At 57.3% G+C, this 17187-nt stretch overlaps 3 protein-coding genes and 1 long non-coding RNA gene across 8 annotated transcripts in view; 2 read left to right on the forward strand and 2 right to left on the reverse strand.

Moving 5' to 3' along the window:
- NEK4 (NIMA related kinase 4) overlaps nt 1–1802 on the reverse strand; it is a 56104-nt gene extending 54302 nt beyond the window's left edge. For both annotated transcript variants that reach the window (XM_082414467.1, XM_082414465.1), the window contains exon 1: nt 1689–1802. The gene's annotated coding sequence lies outside the window, so the exon portion shown is untranslated. The remainder of the gene's footprint in view (nt 1–1688) is intronic.
- Nucleotides 1–13448, forward strand: ITIH1 (inter-alpha-trypsin inhibitor heavy chain 1). 2 transcript variants are annotated; one of them, XM_082414443.1, is made up of 22 exons: nt 1–204; nt 442–486; nt 707–873; nt 1300–1404; nt 1728–1890; nt 2448–2561; nt 3787–3912; nt 3997–4113; nt 4819–4987; nt 5076–5201; nt 6147–6328; nt 6587–6772; nt 7811–7950; nt 8537–8691; nt 8789–8803; nt 9205–9225; nt 9688–9768; nt 9879–9992; nt 11027–11228; nt 12146–12318; nt 12911–13022; nt 13178–13448. In XM_082414443.1, exons 1-22 carry the CDS (start codon nt 13–15, stop codon nt 13305–13307), a joined length of 2835 nt encoding a protein of 944 aa, XP_082270569.1. In that variant the 5' UTR covers nt 1–12; the 3' UTR covers nt 13308–13448. The 2 variants fall into 2 exon arrangements, with proteins under 2 accessions (XP_082270569.1, XP_082270570.1); XM_082414444.1 differs by having other exon boundaries at nt 4–204; nt 442–462.
- Nucleotides 2493–17187, reverse strand: part of LOC309638488 — a 15770-nt gene continuing 1075 nt past the window's right edge. Inside the window, exons 3-6 of one of the 3 annotated variants that reach the window (XR_014251155.1) lie at nt 12377–12484; nt 6129–6265; nt 3772–3875; nt 2493–2627 (exon numbers count right to left, since the gene is read on the reverse strand). This is a non-coding gene — a long non-coding RNA (uncharacterized lncRNA). Of the gene's footprint in view, nt 2628–3740; nt 3876–6128; nt 6266–12376; nt 12485–17187 lie in introns of all 3 variants that reach the window. The other 2 variants (XR_014251157.1, XR_014251156.1) reach the window with 2 other exon arrangements.
- The window catches only part of ITIH3 (inter-alpha-trypsin inhibitor heavy chain 3), a 13693-nt gene continuing 12971 nt past the window's right edge, over nt 16466–17187 (forward strand). Inside the window, exon 1 of the mRNA XM_082414454.1 lies at nt 16466–16601. Coding sequence (XP_082270580.1) covers nt 16509–16601 — 93 coding nt within the window. The 5' untranslated portion in view covers nt 16466–16508. The remainder of the gene's footprint in view (nt 16602–17187) is intronic.

The raw sequence follows: 17187 nt of genomic DNA on the forward strand, positions 1-17187 counted from the left end.
TCACCTTGTCTAATGTTTAATCCATGTTTATCCAGCATTTTATTGATTAATGGTCTGAGCGAAGTGACAGGCAGCAGGAGCCTTGAGACCATGCACGGCACGATGGGGCTTCGGGGGCTGCTCTGTGTGTGCCTGGCGTCCCTGCTCGCCCTGCAGGCCATGCCCGCTCAGGGTTCACCCACACGCAGTCCCAAAGGCGGCAAGGTATGTGGGTAAACCCCTGGGCCAGAAACAGGCAGCTGAGCCTGGAAGGGGCTCCAGAGACCGGGGCTCTCCCCACCCACTTCGACCTCCTCTGAATGGAGAGGATCTCCCAGCAGCATGGGGGAGGTGAGGCCAAGGCGTCAAGGACACAGGCTGTGTCCCATTCCCGTCCCTTAACAGATAGGCCCTGGTCCCCTGAGTGCTCTCACTCACACTTGTCCCGGTTTTGTTTTACAGAAGCGACCGGCTTTGGACACAGTGAGTGAGGATCTCAGCAAAGGGGTCTGTGGTGGGCCTTTATTACAGTCTGTTTCCCCTGGGCTTCGAGGTGTGCCCCTGGGCAGAGGGACTCCCGTCTCCTCCAAATGGGGGCTCGCCCACCCCCCTCATGCCCCACGGCATGGCCTCAGGCATAGAGAACAGCACCTGTGTCAGAGATGGGTGCTGAGGTCTCCCCTGGCTGAGCCCCCATCCCAGCCACCTCCCGCACGTCCCACTTTAGGCTGTCGATGGCGTGGTCATCCGGAGTTTGAAAGTCAACTGCAAAGTCACCTCTCGCTTTGCCCACTGTGTCATCACCAGCCAAGTGGTCAACAACGCCGACGAAGCCAAGGAAGTGGCCTTCGATGTGGAAATCCCCAGGACGGCCTTCATCAGCGACTTTGCCATGTGCGTGCCCCGCCTGCTTCACCAGGCCCAGCCCGAAACCATGGCTCTGAGTGGCCCAACAGTGCAGCCCATCCCCTCGTCCCCAAGGGCCACAGGCCGGCCCCAGCTCTGAAGGACTGAAAAGTCCTTTAGGTCTGCTCTGGGCTCCCATCTTAGAGAGCAAACTAGAGCCTCTGACAGTGTGTTTTCAGCCTAGGGCCCAAGGAGCACAGGCTGGCACCCACGGTTTCTTGCTGGACTCTGTGGCCATGGCTGCCCACCTCCCTGAGCAGCTCTGGGGGCAGCAGGAGGCCGGCAGGAGATGCCCTCTCACAAGTGCTCACCTGGACAGGGCCTCCTTAGTGCCTGGGCTGGGAGCACCTCCAATATGAAGGCCCTGTGTGGTCGGGGAGGGGCACCTCCCTGAGGCCGTCTTCCTCCCTGTAGCAGAGCAGGTGAAAATGCATTCCTCGGGGACATAAAGGACAAAGTGACTGCATGGAAGCAGTACCGGAAAGCGGCCATCTCAGGAGAGAACGCCGGCCTTGTCAGGTGAGTTCTGGGCCCTGCTGGCCCAATCCCTGGTGCTGCCCTCCCCTGCCAGGATGGATGCCTTGGGTGGAGGGCAGCCCAGGCTGATGGGAAGGGAGCAAACTGCCCAAATCCACTGCTGGCACAGGTGCACTGGACGAGGCCTCTGGAGAAGTGGGGCCCTGACCCTGGCCAGCCAGCTAAGACAAGGGTGAGGGTCAAGGAAAGCTGGGAGCAGCACGAAAATAAGAGAAACTGACTCTGAGGGCCATGCTTTAGGTGACAAGGACCTCCATATCACTTACCATTTGTCTGTTTGTTGTTGCCACTGGTGGCACATCCAGGGCCTCGGGGAGAACGATGGAGCAGTTTGCCATCCAGGTCACCATCGGTCCCCGGAGCAAAGCCACGTTCCGGCTGACCTACGAGGAGGTGCTGAAGCGAAAGCTTATGCAGTATGACATTGTCATCAAGGTCAAGCCCAAGCAGCTGGTGCAGCATTTTGAGGTAGATCGCTGGTGACCACATGCAGGGGCAAGGTCTCAGGAGCTGGGCTCCTGCCTCTCTCTCTCTGCAGCTCTGAGCATTGGTTCGGCACCCACCGTGTGCAGCCCTGGGCCTGAGCACACGGGGGGGGGACTGACTCCTCAGGGTGGGCTCTGATGGCTGTTCGTGGGCAGGGAGCTCCCTGAACCCTCCAACCTCCTCCTCCTTCTGAGCCTTGGCTTGCTCATCTGTCAAATGGGGGTTTTGCATGTCCCAGAACTGCCGCAAGGATCATGAGAGATATTGAATGTCCAGGGAGTTTGTAAACCAGGAAGTCCTGGGCAGCCTGAGGGGCTGTAATTGCTACTGGCACCTTAGTGGTGGCCGAGTTGAGGGGCTCAGGCATGCACACTTTCATTTGGCCAATATTTTTGGAGTGCCTACAACCAGGCCCTGTGCTGAGAGCTGGGTGGGTGCTGCACACAGTAGGTGGTCAGGATATACGTTGGCTCTTGGCTGAGACTTGATGATGGCTCCCAAATGGGAGCCTTGGTACAGGAACTGCTTCAATGCCACAGATCGACGTGGACATCTTTGAGCCCCGGGGGATCAGCAAGCTGGATGCCCAGGCCTCCTTCCTCCGCAAGGAACAGGCCGCCCAGCTCATCAAGAAGTCCTTCTCAGGGAAAGAGGTGCGTGGGATGGCTGAGCCCTCAGAGACTTCTCAGCATGGCTGCAGACAAGGGCTGCAGGCCACCCTAAGGGAGAGAGAGAGGGGAACTTAGCACTCCTGATTCTCAGAACCGCTTGGCAAAAGCCTGTGTGCTGAGGCTGGGGAGGGCGCCTACAACGGCTGCCTGGTCTGGGGTGAGTTGCTGGCTTGCTTAAGCCTCAGTTTCCTCTTTGCCTGTCTCATCCCAACGGGAAAGCATTCATGGAAATATAGGGCACATGTGCAAACCTCAGGATTCCAAGCCCCAGTGTTCTTGGAAACATGATGAAGTTTGGAAAGGCCTTTGGCCTACCAAGCCACTTGCCACTTGTCACTTCCCACCCATCTGTGGGAATCCCAGAAGCCCCCTGCTTGCCCCTACCCCAGGTCCTGAGGAGTGTGGCATAGGAGTGGGTGATACCCAGCTAGTGCCCTGCTTCCTAACTTGCCCTCAACTGGAGCCAGGAGCAAACTCTTTATTCCCCACCCACCTTTGGTAGTGACTCCGTAACAATTCACTTAAAAGAAATGTTTCCTACAGTTTTGAAGGGGTTCCTTTGAAACAAAATATGATACCCCAGAGTGTTAGCAAACATGCTTGCTTTCAGTAGGGGACCAAGGGGATGGTCTTTGTCTTCCTAATAATTCTTTTCAAATTTTTTTTTAATGAGCATATTTTACTTTTATAACAAACAAACAAAAAGTAAAAATAAAAGCATCTTTAAAGAAAATGTGGAAAGAACAGAAGTGTAGAAATGTATCGGGTACAAACCACCCCCAATTTCCCTGAACACCAGCACCAAGTCCAAACAGACCACAGCTCCCACTCTGGGCTCTTCCTTCTCTTTGTCTATCCAGGCAGGTTTCATTTTCCAGCACAGTGTTGCTTTTTTCACTAGACAGTGTGAGTTGACCCATGCTTCTCATGCTGCTATTATTCTGTTTTTATTGTGTATCCAAAGTGATGATACTTATAGAAAATCCCAATGATTCAGAAGCATGTGAGCAAAGAAACAGGTCTTCTCTCCTACCACCCACAGGTGTGTACTCTCAGCAGCAGGGTGAGGGGCCCACTAGATTCATTCCTATGCCTGTGCACCACACACACACACACACACACACACACACACACACACACACACACACACACACATCTTACGCTGTCGCTACAAACCAGTAATGCCTCACACCTTCGATGGTTCCAGGGTCATGTGCTTTTCCGTCCCACGGTGGGCCAGCAGCAATCCTGCCCCACATGCTCTACGACCTTGCTGAATGGGGACTTCAAGGTGACCTACGATGTCAATAGGGACAAGGCCTGTGACCTCCTGGTGAGCTGGAAGCTTCTTGCCCAAGACTCAGAGGGTGGGCAGGGTGCTTGAGAGAGAGGCCTCACTTGTCCCTTTGTGTTTCAGGTCGCCGATAACCACTTTGCCCACTTCTTTGCTCCCCAAAACCTGACAAACCTGAACAAGAATGTGGTTTTTGTGATTGACATCAGCTCCTCCATGGAAGGCCAGAAAGTGAAGCAGGTAAACTGTGGCTCTAAACAGTTAGCCAGCAGGAGCTTCTTTAGCCCCATCACCCATCCCACCCTGGTTTTGCCTCCAGAGTCTGGGTTTGGGACTTCTGCTCCTGGTCAGAGGCAGGGTAATTTAACAGGATATCCCAGTGGTCAGGGGCTCTGGAATCAGCCACTTTCTCACTGTGCAACCGTGGGCAAGTGCATTCACTTCTCCTCAACGGCAAAAATGGGAGTAAAATGCAGTGCCCATAGGGTTGTGGGGTTTACCAATGGGGGATGCTTGGAAGATGAGATCTGTACCCTAGGCGTGCAGGGATGATTACAGTGGTCCCGGGAGATGGCTTGCAGCAGGGCACAGCCCACTCCCACAGTGCTCTGGGTGTCCTGTCCATAGCGCAGTGAAAGCATGGCTGGACAATCAGAGTTTTAGGAACTCAGCCCCCTGGGGTCCTTTGTCTTAATCCTGACCCCCTTGAACTCCTGGTCATTTCCCCTCCCCATACTGGGTCCCTTTGCCTTCTCCATCCCCCTCAAGACATCCCAGAGCTCAGTAGGCTGCTCCTCTCCTGGCGCCACCTGGCTGTCCTGTCCATCCCCTTCTGCTTGCCCACCATGTACCTCTACCCTGTGGACCTCTGAACTGGGTATCTGGAGATGACAGAAGGCACTATCCTGGGGCCCTGCCCCTCCACTGACTGTCCTGTCCTTACAGACCAAGGAGGCGCTCCTTAAAATCCTGGGGGACTTGCGGCCAGGGGACTACTTCGACCTGGTCCTCTTTGGGTCTGCAGTGCAGTCCTGGAGGGGCTCGCTGGTGCAGGCATCTGCCGCCAATCTGGACGCAGCTCGGAACTTTGTGCGGCACTTCTCTCTGGCCGGGTGTAAGGGCAGGGGTCTGGGGCCGCCTTGATGTCACCTCTGTCCCCTCAGATTCAGGGCATACACTGATCTGCTTTCTCTTTTTTGCAGCTACAAACCTGAATGGAGGTTTGCTCCAGGGAATTGAGATTTTGAACAAAGCTCACGGAAGCCTCCCAGAACTCAGCAACCACGCCTCTATTCTCATCATGCTGACAGATGGCGAGCCCACAGAGGGTAAACGCCCCGAGGGCTACCTTGGGAGGTGGTGACCTCTTCATTACCAAAGGCATTCAAGCTGAACTTGGAAATACAACCAATGGGGATGCTGTTGGGGGCAGAAAGGCTAAGGGCAAAGCCAAGCACTGGTTTAAAAGCAGAGTTCAGACCACAAAGTCTGCAGGAGCTCCAAGGTGTTCTGTCCTGAGTTGGGAAGCTGGGGAAGTTTCTGCATGACACGGGGTTGCACAGGGCCCAGGAGGATGGGCAGGACCCTAGGCTGAGTTTAATGAACTACGGATTCAGCACTGACTGAGTGCCAAGCACAGGACTAGGGACCAAGGAGAGACACTAAGAGAACAAGACACGTCTTTGCCCTTAAGGAGCCCAGGGTCCACTGGGGGAGGCAGACCCAGGAGCAGATGCTCTGTCAAGGGCCCTGAAGGAACAGGGTGCCAGAAGGCCAAAGGAGCACAGACAAGGGGCACCTGGCCCAGGCAGGGTCTCAGAAGGCCTCTTAGAGGAAGTGACCCCTGAGCCCAATCTGGAAGGAGGGGAGGAGAAGCAGGAAGGTATCCCTGGCAGAAGGGGCAGCTTGAGCAAAACAAGGTTTGTGCACTGGCAGGGCCTGCCTGGGAAGTGTAGGCATATGCAGAGTAGGTGAAACAGGGTGGAAAGGTCAGCAGGACCTCACAGGCCATGCGAGGAGCCATGGGTTTAGAGCAGAATCAGATCTGCTCATGATGGATCCATGTAGATGGGCAAAGTCTTCGAGGAGCTCTGTGAGCAGCTGTTGCAGTCACCCAGGTGAGCCAGCAAGAGGCGTTGCCTCAAGATGCCAGTGGGGACTGGAGATGGTCTGAGATGGGAGTCTTGGCCCCCAGGGAGGGTGCCCCAAAGTCCCCTCGTGCCCCACACACCTGTGAGCCAGCATCCCATCCCTACCTGGCTGTGTGGCTGCAGGGGTGACGGATCGTGCCCAAATCCTCAAGAATGTCCGAGATGCCATCAGGGGCAAGTTCCCACTCTACAACTTGGGCTTCGGCCATGACGTGGACTTGAAATTCCTGGAGGTCATGTCCCTGGAGAACAACGGACGTGTCCAGAGAATCTACGAGGACCATGATGCCACCCAGCAACTGCAGGTCTCCTCCTCCCCCTGCTCCCAAAGTCATGTCATGGGGAGCATGGCCTTGGCAGCCACGTACCCATCAGCCCAGAGCAGATAAAGCTCTGGTGTGGGGTTCGAATTAGCTGTGTGACTTCGAACCAGTTACTTAAGCCCTGAGCCTGCAATTCCTTCTATAAAGTAGGGATCCCGACACCCCACTTTGTGAGTGGGTTTCCTGTTGGATGCCTAGGACGACCCACCAGCTCTGAGGCTGCACCCCCCATCCCCACAGGGTTTCTACGAGCAGGTAGCCAACCCTCTGCTGAGGGATGTGGAGTTGCAGTACCCCGGGGATGCCGTCTCGGCCCTGACCCAGCACCACCATAAACAGTACTACGAAGGCTCGGAGATCATAGTGGCCGGGCGCATCGCTGACCACAAACTGAGCAGCTTCAAGGCGGACGTGCAAGCCTATGGGGTAAACAGAGGGCTGCGGAGGGTGGAGAGGCACCCAGAGACTCCAAACCTACGCCGCTCCCAACCCCTGTGCCCCCAGCAGCCTCTCTTTCCCCAGAGCAGTGCCTCACCCCAGCAGGCCACACACCCCCCAGGGCTGAGCATTCTTCCAATGAAGGCATCCTGAGGGCAGGCTAGAGTGGGGCCAACAGGGCCTTGATTAGCTGTAGTCCCTTGTATCCAACTGGTCCACCTGTTATTCCTCACATCATTCCTCCCAAAGCGTGAGAGGGTGAGAGGCCAGCCTCTTTCTTCTCAAGTGACAACTATTTCCTGAGCACCTACTGCACATGCAGCTTTGCACCACGGTGCAGGGCCTGTGTGTGTGTGCACACTGCAGTGTGTGTGTGTGTGGGGTGTCATGGAGACCTGGACTCTAGCCGTGCAGTGTAGTTGAGGGTTCAGGACTCCGGCTTCGAGTGAGGAAAGCTGAGCTAGACCCTGGCTGCAGCTGGGTGACGTTGATCAAATGGGTCCAGTTCTCTAGGCCTTTCTGTACCGTGGGAGTAACAATGTACTGGAGAGTTGTGTGGAGTAAACGAAATAATCCACATAATAGGCTTATGCAGCGCCTGGTTCGTGGGATGCGCTTGGGAAGAGGTGCCCGCATTACTGTAGCTGGGGAGAGAAGGCGCATTTGTGAGCTGTGGCAAGCTGAATGGTGCACGGGGCCGCGGTGGGCACCCGGAGGAGCGAGGCGTGGTGGAAACAGCTACGTGGTGGGTCGGCTGGTTGCCTGCTGGCATCCCCCAGAGAGAGTAACTCCATGAGGGCAGGGCCTGATCCTCCATCCCTGGGATGCCCAGGGCCTGGCCCAACTTGGCTCACAGAGTGTGCTTAGCAACTTTTGTGGAAGGAACGGATGGAAGAGGACGAGGAGAGCAGGCTCAGGAAAGGCAGGGGGTAGGATGCTCAGAACGGAGCTGCAGAGACCAGACAACATCGGGCTCCCCCAGAGCCCCTCATGGCGCACAGCCTCTCTCTCCCTCGCCTCCCTCAGGAGGGCCAAGAATTCCAGACGACCTGCCTGGTGGATGAGGAAGAGATGAAGAAACTGCTCCGAGAGCGGGGCCACATGCTGGAGAACCACGTCGAACGCCTGTGGGCCTACCTCACCATCCAGGAGCTGCTGGCCAAGCGGTACCAGCCCGGCGGCTGCCTGGGGGGTGGAGGGGCACGACCACCCCAGAGCACCCCCACGCCCTGGTCCTTTGGACTATGGAGGGGCGGTTCTAGGCCTTGGAGGTTGCAAGCAGGTCAGATTTACTGGCCTCTGCCTTTGCTTCCTGAGTTAATATCAACCAGGCAGTCAGTAGTGTGGTCAGGGCCCGCTGGAGGCACAGGGCAGCCCCTTTTGCCCCCACTGAGCCGCTGCGGGGGAGGCTTCCCTTTACTGCGGGGCTGCTGTGTCCAGACACACTCATTTAATCCTCACAATGTGCCGAGCAAACCGAGGTTCAGAGAGGTTAGACCACTTGCCAGGATCTCACAGCTATTGAATTCTCTGTGTATTTCTGAGGCACATCCCCCAGCCCTGCCAGACCTCCAGGTTTTCTCTGAGGGAGGCCTTTAAATCATGAGGTCCTTGAAGACAGCCCCTGGGCAGGGCCACTGCAGGGGCTTTGTAAACGTTTGTTGAAAGAGTGAACAAAGGAAGGAAAGGACAAGGGAGTGCAAGTCCATTGTCATCCAAGCTGCGGGCTTGGAGCCGGTGTCTGTCTGGCAGGATGAAGTTGGAGGGGGCAGAGAAGGCCAACGTGTCAGCCAAGGCCCTGAAGATGTCGCTGGCCTATCAGTTTGTGACCCCGCTGACCTCCATGACCATCAGGGGCATGGCGGACCAAGACGGCCTGGAGCCCCTCATTGACAAGCCCCTGGACGGTATGGGCTTGCAGAGGGGAGGCTGTGGGCATGGGGAGGCTTCTGAGAGCCAAAAATCTCCTGGGCATTAATTCTCTTTCCTTTCTCTCCTTTCCAGATTCTCTTCCCTTGGGTGAGTTTTTAAATCACGTTGATTTTCGCAAGGGGCTCCGGGTGGCTGGGCAAGTGGCACGTGCTCCAGCCACCGGGTACACAGCACCCTGCCCCCCTGCCCTGCTCCACCCTTTCTTGGTCTCTTCCTCCCCCGAGATGCCCTTCCCTACTTTGCTGCAAAATAGTTGCTGCCTCCTGTGTGCTCGGGGAGCTCTCGCTCAGCCTGAACCCCTCCACTCCCCGGCCTGCTTAGGGGCCCTACGTGTGAGCGTTCATCTACCAGGAGGGCTGGGACCCCCAGGAGGAGGGCGGGCCCAGGCCTGATTGGCCTCCGGGCCCAGCTGCACTTGGGGAATGAGGTGCGTGCCTTTTGCGTGGAGTGGGGAGGGTGACGCTGTCCTCTATCGTTGTCCTCTACAGAGATGGTGGGACCCGGAAAGAGTAAGTGGCAGCCATCCTGATGACGCAGGTCTCTACCCCTCTACTCCACACATGGCCACCTCTCAGGCTGTGCATTCAGTCCTGAGCAAAGCCCTGGTCATCACCTATCTGCCTGATGAGGAAATGATAGCCTAAGGCTTTCTTCCTCTGTTCCAGCGTTCCTCGCTGCCTCTCACTGGGAACCATCAAAACGCTCCCCCTGACCTGGCCTGGCCTCCCCACCCCTATGCCACCAGCCCCTCCTGGTTCCCAGGACAGGAGACCGAGAGGGGGCCAGGCCACTGTGCTGGGCCAAACTTCCGTTCCCACATCCCGAGAGGCGTCAAAGGCTCTGTGTCCACTCCGGCCCCTGTGGCCTCAGGCCAGCCCGTTTGGGTGGCAGGGGCCTCAGAAAAGGAGGCAGCAGCTCCAGGGAAGGCCCAGCTGCCTCCCTTCTAAGCGCCGTTCACTCTTGCCCGTCAGCCTTCGTGCTGTTGGCCTCGCAGCCTTCTCCAACGCGCCCTAGCTCCGAGGTCCAGCAGCTGCCAAACCAAGTGACTGGCGGTGAGTCCTTGGGAGGGTCTGAGGGACACCCCTGCCTGACTGAACCCTTCTCCCCAGCCGGCCCCATGTGCCTAATACTCAGTCTAATAGACTCCATGCTGTGCCCCCAGTGGACACTGACCCCCACTTCCTCATCCACGTGCCCCAGAAAGAGGACACTCTGTGCTTCAATATCAACGAGGAGCCTGGTGTGGTCCTGAGCCTGGTGCAGGACCCTGACACAGGTATGGGTGACATCACGCCCTCTGCCAGAGAGGGTGGGGCCTGGGCTCCTCTGTCCTCAACGTTCAGCCATGAACAGGAAGGACAGTGGCTGTGGCCTCCACTCCCCTCACCCTATGTACCTGCCACCTGGCTGGGCTCAGCCTGCCTCCTTCATGCCCCATCCACCTGCCTGGGCCCTATACAGGGCCTGCTTCTTGGGCATGTGACCTGTGCAGGTGCACAGGACCCTGCCCTTGGAAGGACTCCATGCTTGATTTAATGCTCTGCTGTTGCATCTTGAAATTCTTAACAATTTTTGAATGAGGGGCCCCTTGTTTTCATTTTGTACTGAATCCTATAAATGATGCAGTGGCCCTGCCACACCCCCTCCCCCGCCCCCCGCATGGCTGCAGGGGTCTTGGAGCCCACCTCCCCAGCAGGGCTCAGGTGATGGGAGCAATGCCCTCTCCATCTATCGGCCACTTCTCCCACCCTCCCAGTCCAGGCAGGCCATCTGCTAATATTTGTTGAGCACATCCTAAGGTCTGGGGACACAGTGGGAACGGAGACAAGGTCCTTGCTCTCGTGGCGTTTAGGGAAGGGAGATAAACAGGTGAACAAATTCTTAGCTGACAATTTCCGAGCATGAGACGTGCTGTGTTGGGATAGTGAAGACGGGGAGGGGGCTTTTGGCTGCTCAGTTCAGAGGAGGCTTCTGTGGAGAGGCCCACCTGCAGCACCTACTGTGACCTGCCCTGTGTCAGGGCCTGGGTCCGCAGAGAAGGAGCAGGCCCAAGGCCTGTCCTCGGGGAAGCAACACCTCCTTCAGGGCCCAGAACCGAGGGCTAAGTCTCAGAGAGTTAGTGTGGCGGGAGGGGAGGGAGGCGGTGCTGTGAGTGGCCTGCACCTGTCCTGAAGGCCCCTCCCCTTGGGTGGTGAGGCCCTCATAGCCCAAAGAGGGTGGGCATGGGGGCGGCAGGAGCAAAGACCGGCTGGTGGGGTTCTAGGGAGAGCTGGGCCGCCCTGACCCGGATGGCCCCTCACCCCACTGCAGGCTTCTCAGTGAATGGCCAGCTCATCGGCAACGAGGCCAGGAGCCCTGGGAAGCATGAGGGCACGTACTTCGGGCGGCTGGGGATCGCAAACCCCGCAACAGACTTCCAGCTGGAAGTGACTCCTCAGAACATTACGCTGAACCCTGGCTCCGGCGGACCCATATTCTCCTGGAGGGACCAGGCCTCACTGCGGCAGAATGAGTAACCGGGCTGGGGCCGGGGCCTGGGAGGGGAGGCGGGGGTGGGTGTGGTGAAGACCAAGGCACGAAGCCCCAGAGCCAGCTCTGCTGCCCAAGCCTGCTGGGCCCCCATTCCCCGAGCTGTGTCAGTGTGTGATGTCCACGTGGCCTCCACGTAGGCTGTGCAGACAAGTTGGGCCCCGTGGACCATTCCCCACCCGACTCCCAATTTCCCTTGATTGCTGCACGTGCTCCGGGCCCAGCTGCCTGGACGCCTGTGCTCCCGTGGCACCCTCACCCTGCAGTCCACCCCCGTCTCCGCCAAACCAAGCCGACTCCTGCTCCCAGGCCCAGCGCATTGGCCACCTCTTCCCTGAAGCCATCCTAGTCCCTTCCTCTGCTGAACTCCAGCGTTCTCTAGGTTTCTCTTTCAGCCCCTGTCTTAGTATGCCTTGTTTAGTGTTTGTTCCTTCCTTCACTCATTCATTCGTTCAACAAACTCTGCTGAGCACCAGAGCCCAATGCTGGGCAGCAGAGCTATAGGAAGACGTGGGCAGAGTCCGGTATGGAGGACACAGATGATAAGTGGGAGTCAAAGAACACAGACTCATAATAGACAGGCTGGTGTCCAAGTCCTGGCTCTGCCACTCACCAGCTGTGTGACCTTGAGCAAGTTTTTTAACCTCTCTGAGCCTCAGTCCTCACAGGATCAGAGTGGGAATTGAATGATGCAGTTTGCGTGGAGGGCTTAGCACAGGGCCTAGCACATTGTAAGGGCCCCATACACAATAGCAACAAGTGGGAAGGAGCATGGAGCAGGTAACCGTCAACCCCCTGCAGGGAGAGGGATTCATAAGAGCTGGGTCTCAAGGACAAGAGCAGCTGAATGGAGGGGGTGCAGTGCAGCCGCACCTGCCCTCATGGCACCTGGTCCCACAGGGTGGTGGTGACCATCAACAGGAAGAGGAACCTGGTGGTGTCCGTGGAGGACGGGGGCACCTTCGAGGTCGTCCTGCACCGGGTATGGAAGGGGAGTGCCATCCGCCAGGACTTCCTGGGCTTCTACGTGCTGGATAGTCACCGGATGTCGGCACGGACACACGGGCTGCTGGGTACGGCTGGCTAGGCGGGCAGAGCTGTGGGGTGGGGTGTTGAAACCAGAGGACTTACCCTGGGTCAGCTTTGCAGCGGGTCACCAGGATAGGCCCACCCCCAACGTGGCCTACAAGGCTCAGAGTTCCAAAGAGGGTCCCGGTGAAGGCTTGTCCCGCAAAAAGGCTGCAATCAAACACAATGAAGCTAAAGGTTAAGTGAGCCTGGGAGCGAGTAAGGAGAGGTCCGATTAGCAAATGGAAAGGTCCAGTGGACTCCCAGAGACCTTCTGAGTGGGATGTGTCATCGGCCACACTGCTTCTCCTTGTGGCCTTCCTGCAGACCCTGTTCTCTACCCCTCAACCCTCTCTCCCCAGCCAGATTCCTTTGGAATTGGTCCAAAAAGACAGGAGGTACAACCACCAGGCAATATATCTGCTTCTTTATAGCAAGTGAACTAAAGGTGGCTTTTGATGCCAAAATTTATCAGAAACAGTCAAGCCCTTGAAAAACAATTATTTAAGCAACTCTCTAAGCCTCCAGTGAGCACCTACTGAGTACAAGGCAGCAAGGCCCCCGATGGTAACTGCTGTCTCCCATATGCCTTTTCAGGACAATTCTTCCACTCCTTTGATTATAAAGTGTTCGACCTCCACCCAGGCTCTGACCCCACAAAGACAGACGCCACAATGGTGGTGAAGAAACGCCGGCTGACGGTCACCAGGTGGGTGGGCTGCTCTCCCAGCATCTCTGCCCTTGGCCTTCCCCATCGTTGCTCCAGGCCTTCCTCCAGGTGTCACAGGGTTGAGGTGGGCTTCCTGGAGCGGTGCAGCCCTGCCAGACCCAAAAGGTGACCCCAGCTGGCTTGTCTCTCCTCAGGGGCTTGCAAAAAGACTACAGCAAAGACCCCCGGCATGGGGCTGAGGTGACCTGCTGGTTCATCCACAACAACGGGGATGGGCTGATTGACGGTGTTCACACTGACTACATCGTCCCTGACATCTTCTGAGCCCCCAGCCAGCACACCCATCCTCCCTTGGGACCATGGCAGAGGAGGAGCCTGAGCTACTGCCCAGGCCACACCTCCCTGTCCAAGCTGGTCTCCTATGTCGAAGCACTCATGACTTCCATTAAAGAGAGGCTATGTCCAGCCCAGGCTGGCTGCTTTGGGGGAGGGGGGTGTGGCAGGGAGGCAACCCAAGATGTTGCTCCTCAGAAGGGCTCAGGAGTCACAGCAGACCAGGAGGCTGGGCGGGAGCCAGCACCAACTCTGCCCCCGCCCCACCCTGTTCTCTGCAGCTGCCTGGCCCCATGCCCTCTGAGTGTCCTGGGTGTCCCGTGCACACAGCTTCCCCTACAGGTCCAGAGACCAAAGGACACTCTGGCAGCACGTATAGGAACGACCCGCAACAGCTGCAGCTGCCCCAGTGCTTCCTGTAGCCAGGAACTGTTCTAAGTGCCTTTGTTGAATTAACTAAATGTATGCTCCCAACAGCCCTGGGGGATACTTTTATCATGACTACTTACAGCCGAGGTTAGGTAATTTGTCCAAAATCACTCATCTTTTAAGTGGCGGAGCTGGGATTTGAACCCATGCTATCTGGAGTCAGCATCTATGTGCTTAACCACCCCATGTAAATACTCCCATCAGGCTGGGTGGCTGATGGCCAAAGCCTGTTGGGATTTGGTTCTGGATATCCCAAACTATCACTTAACACGAACATGTGAAAGAAATACATGAAATATATATGGACTTGGGGTCCTGAAGAAGTCCTGCCAGGAGCTGAGGGTCACCTATTGGGGTCAGGGCCTCAGGAGGCAGTTCCCAGGCCTCCATCCTCCACTGGATTTCCCAGCTGGGGGTTTGGAACCTCTGAGAGCAGGCATATTTCCCCAAAGCAGAGACGGCCACTGCCCAGAAGCTGTGATTTCAGGGGCCAGGAATAGCAGCCCACTGACTCCTCACACTGATGCCTGGAATTACCCCTTCAGAATGCCTTCCCTGGGCCTTGTCTAGGGGCCCAGTTAAAATGTGACGTTACAGGGCGTGTGGAGATGAACTTGCACTTTGGGGAGCCACTGGCCCTTCTGGCGAAGGTTGATGGGCCTCCACCCACTCCTTTCCAAGGGGTTTCTGCTTTTTCTGGCTTCTGTCCAGTTCCCATTCCAGGTGAGGCCCATGAGGGCTCAGATCAACAACACAAACGCTGAGGTCCAGAGCTGCCCCAGGCCCAGGGACACAGAGCCCTGAAGGGCAGCCAGTGGAATTGCAGAGCCCAGCCCACCGTCTGGAGTATCCTGGGCTTCTCAAGGGAGAGCCACGGGCTGCCAGCTGGCTGGTCACCCTCAGCAAAGTCCACCCAACTGGGGCCTCCTTTTCCCGTCCTCTAGAGTGGAAATGGGGTGAACCTGAAGATTTCCTAGATTCCTTTAATTCGAAATTCTGTATGATGACTCTGGGTCCCTCCAGGTCCCCAGCTGTCCCTCAGGGGCCTCTTGAGCAACCTCAGAATTTCCTACTTTGAGTTGTCCCTCCCACAAAACTCCAAGTATTGGGGGATGAGGTGGTAGCCTGGAGGAGAGGGGCTGGGGAAAGCTCCTCAGGCGGCTGCAGGGCCGTGAGGAGGAGCCACTGGGCAATGCTGGCAGGACAATAGTTCTGCCACCCCTGCCACAGCCCCAAGAGCCCAGTGGTCAGCGACCATAGCCGCTGAAGATGACCTCATGAACTAGATGTCTTGGGAGCCAGACTGCAGGGCCCTTCTCTCTGCTCCCAGGTGTCAGCCCTGAGCTCGGTGCCCGCCGGCAGTGTGGGTCAGGATTCAGGAGGCCTGGGGAGAGCAGGGACCCCCAGCCGGGCCTCAGCAGCTCCCTTTGTCGATCCGCTATCGTTGTGCTGACTTTGCAACTCTCTGTCATTACTTCTGCGGCTCCTGCCACTTCCACTCACTAGTCCACTCTTTCCTCGTGGCTTCTGCTGCCTCAGAGCTTCTGCTTTCTGTCCTCTCACTCTGTTTCTCTGCCCTCAGCAGTCAACTCTCTCTGTACATCTCACAGTCAAGTGCACTCTTGGCTTTCAGTCAAGACCATGGTACGATCCATAAATTAGCTGTCCTGTGCTCAGGCACCCTCATCAACACTGTTCAGTAGTGGCCAAGTAGGAGGGTCACTGGGTCACTTTGCTCAGAAGAACATGGGTATGGCCGGCACATGGTACCCACTCTGGAAGGTCTAGGGGCTGGCAGGGCCCTGGGATGGCCCAGAAGGACCCAGGCCCCACTAGGAGGGGATAAGACCCTGCCTCTGAGGCTCCCATTGTCCTGGATAGCAGAACTCCAGCCTCACTGGAGACTTTCAGGAGAACGACTCTCCAAGAGGCTGAGGGCAGCTGAGTTCCTGGCCAGACTGGGAACACAGGGATGAATGTGACACATGGCCTGGCCCTCCAGGTGCTCAGAGTCTAGAGAGAGTGATCAGATCCAAACACGCGAACCTCAACCAAAGGTAACGACAGAATGTAGGCCCTTCGGGAGCTTGGAGCCTGGAGCAGGGCTGTCTGTGGTCAGCTAGGGGACAAAAGAGGAAGGCTTCTGAAGGAGGGACACAGGCTGGCAGAGATAGAGATGTGATGTGCAGAGAAGGGAGAGGTATGCCAGTGGGAAGAGAGTTAAGTTCAGAAAGCAAGTTGGAGCTGGACCACAGGACTTGGGGGTTGTCCTTTTCAAGGGGTCGTGGGAGACACAGAGAGTAATGAGCAAGGGGTCAGCCATGGAGATCTGAGCCTTAGGGGGATGGGTCTGGTTTGGTGCCCTGGCTGCCTCAAGAAGGGGGGGTGACTGTGATCCAGGAGGCCAGACCAGAGGCCACGTCTGCGGTGCGGCAACAATTCTGAGATGCTGTTTGTGACGCCATATCCCATTGCCCCCTCCCAGGGGGTCTTGGGGCCCATTTGCCAACACAGAGCTTCTGCTTTCTCCGGGGGCCTCCTTGTCCCACAGCTGCCGGGAGTGAAGTCCTAACACTTCTGACGATACCCACGGGGCCTCCTTGGTACAGGCAGATCCAGGCCCATCACTCCACCCATGTCCAGCTTCCCGGGGGATCCTCCCGCCTCCCGCTCCTCCCGCCCACACTGCAGGTCGATGACCCCACTTGGGAAACACTAGGCTTGCTCATATAAGGAGCCCAGGCGCCGCCAGTGTGCTCAGCGATGGCGTCTGCTCAGTGGCCCTGCCTCATCTTGGCTCTGCTCTCCAGTGTGGCGGTCTCTGGCTTCCCTAGAAGATTATGCCGGCTACTTGGGGTAAATCTGCCCCCTCTTCACCATCTGGCAGGCAGAGGGGCCAGGCCGGGCGGTCCTGTGTGTAGGGTGAGGAGGAGGCAGAGGCTGGGCAGTGAGCTGCAGGGAACAGAGCTGGTATGTGGGGAACTGGGCTCTAGACCTGCTCCCTAATCCTGGGCAAGGCTCTTAAATCTCCTGGGCCTCTGTTTCCCTACCGGTCAGGTGGGTGATGCAGCACGATCAGCTCACCTCACTGAGGGGCTGTGAAGGTCCACGTCTGAGACAAGGGTAGAGGCCTCTAGGAATGGCCGAGCTGAGCTGTGTGGGGTACAGTGGTGGTGGGGTCTGGATGGGGCCTCAGGGGCCTGGGGCCCAGGGAAGGGCAGAGTGAGTCAGGGTATACGGGGCAGGGGAAGAGCTCTGGCTTTGGTCCTCCTTGCCCTGATCCCCCCGGTGGACTGGAGATCTTCCCTCCCTACACCTCAGTTTCCCCATCTATTCAAGCCCTTCCTACTCCGACATGTGGCTCTGGGTGGGTCCATGTCCAGAGGCCCCTCAAGGTGTGTGTGTGGGGGTCACTGCTGAACCTTGGCCTCAGCCCAGAGCC

This window comes from Balaenoptera physalus (genome assembly GCF_965194825.1).
Source record: "Balaenoptera physalus genome assembly, chromosome: 11".
In the NCBI taxonomy this organism is placed as follows: domain Eukaryota; kingdom Metazoa; phylum Chordata; class Mammalia; order Artiodactyla; family Balaenopteridae; genus Balaenoptera; species Balaenoptera physalus.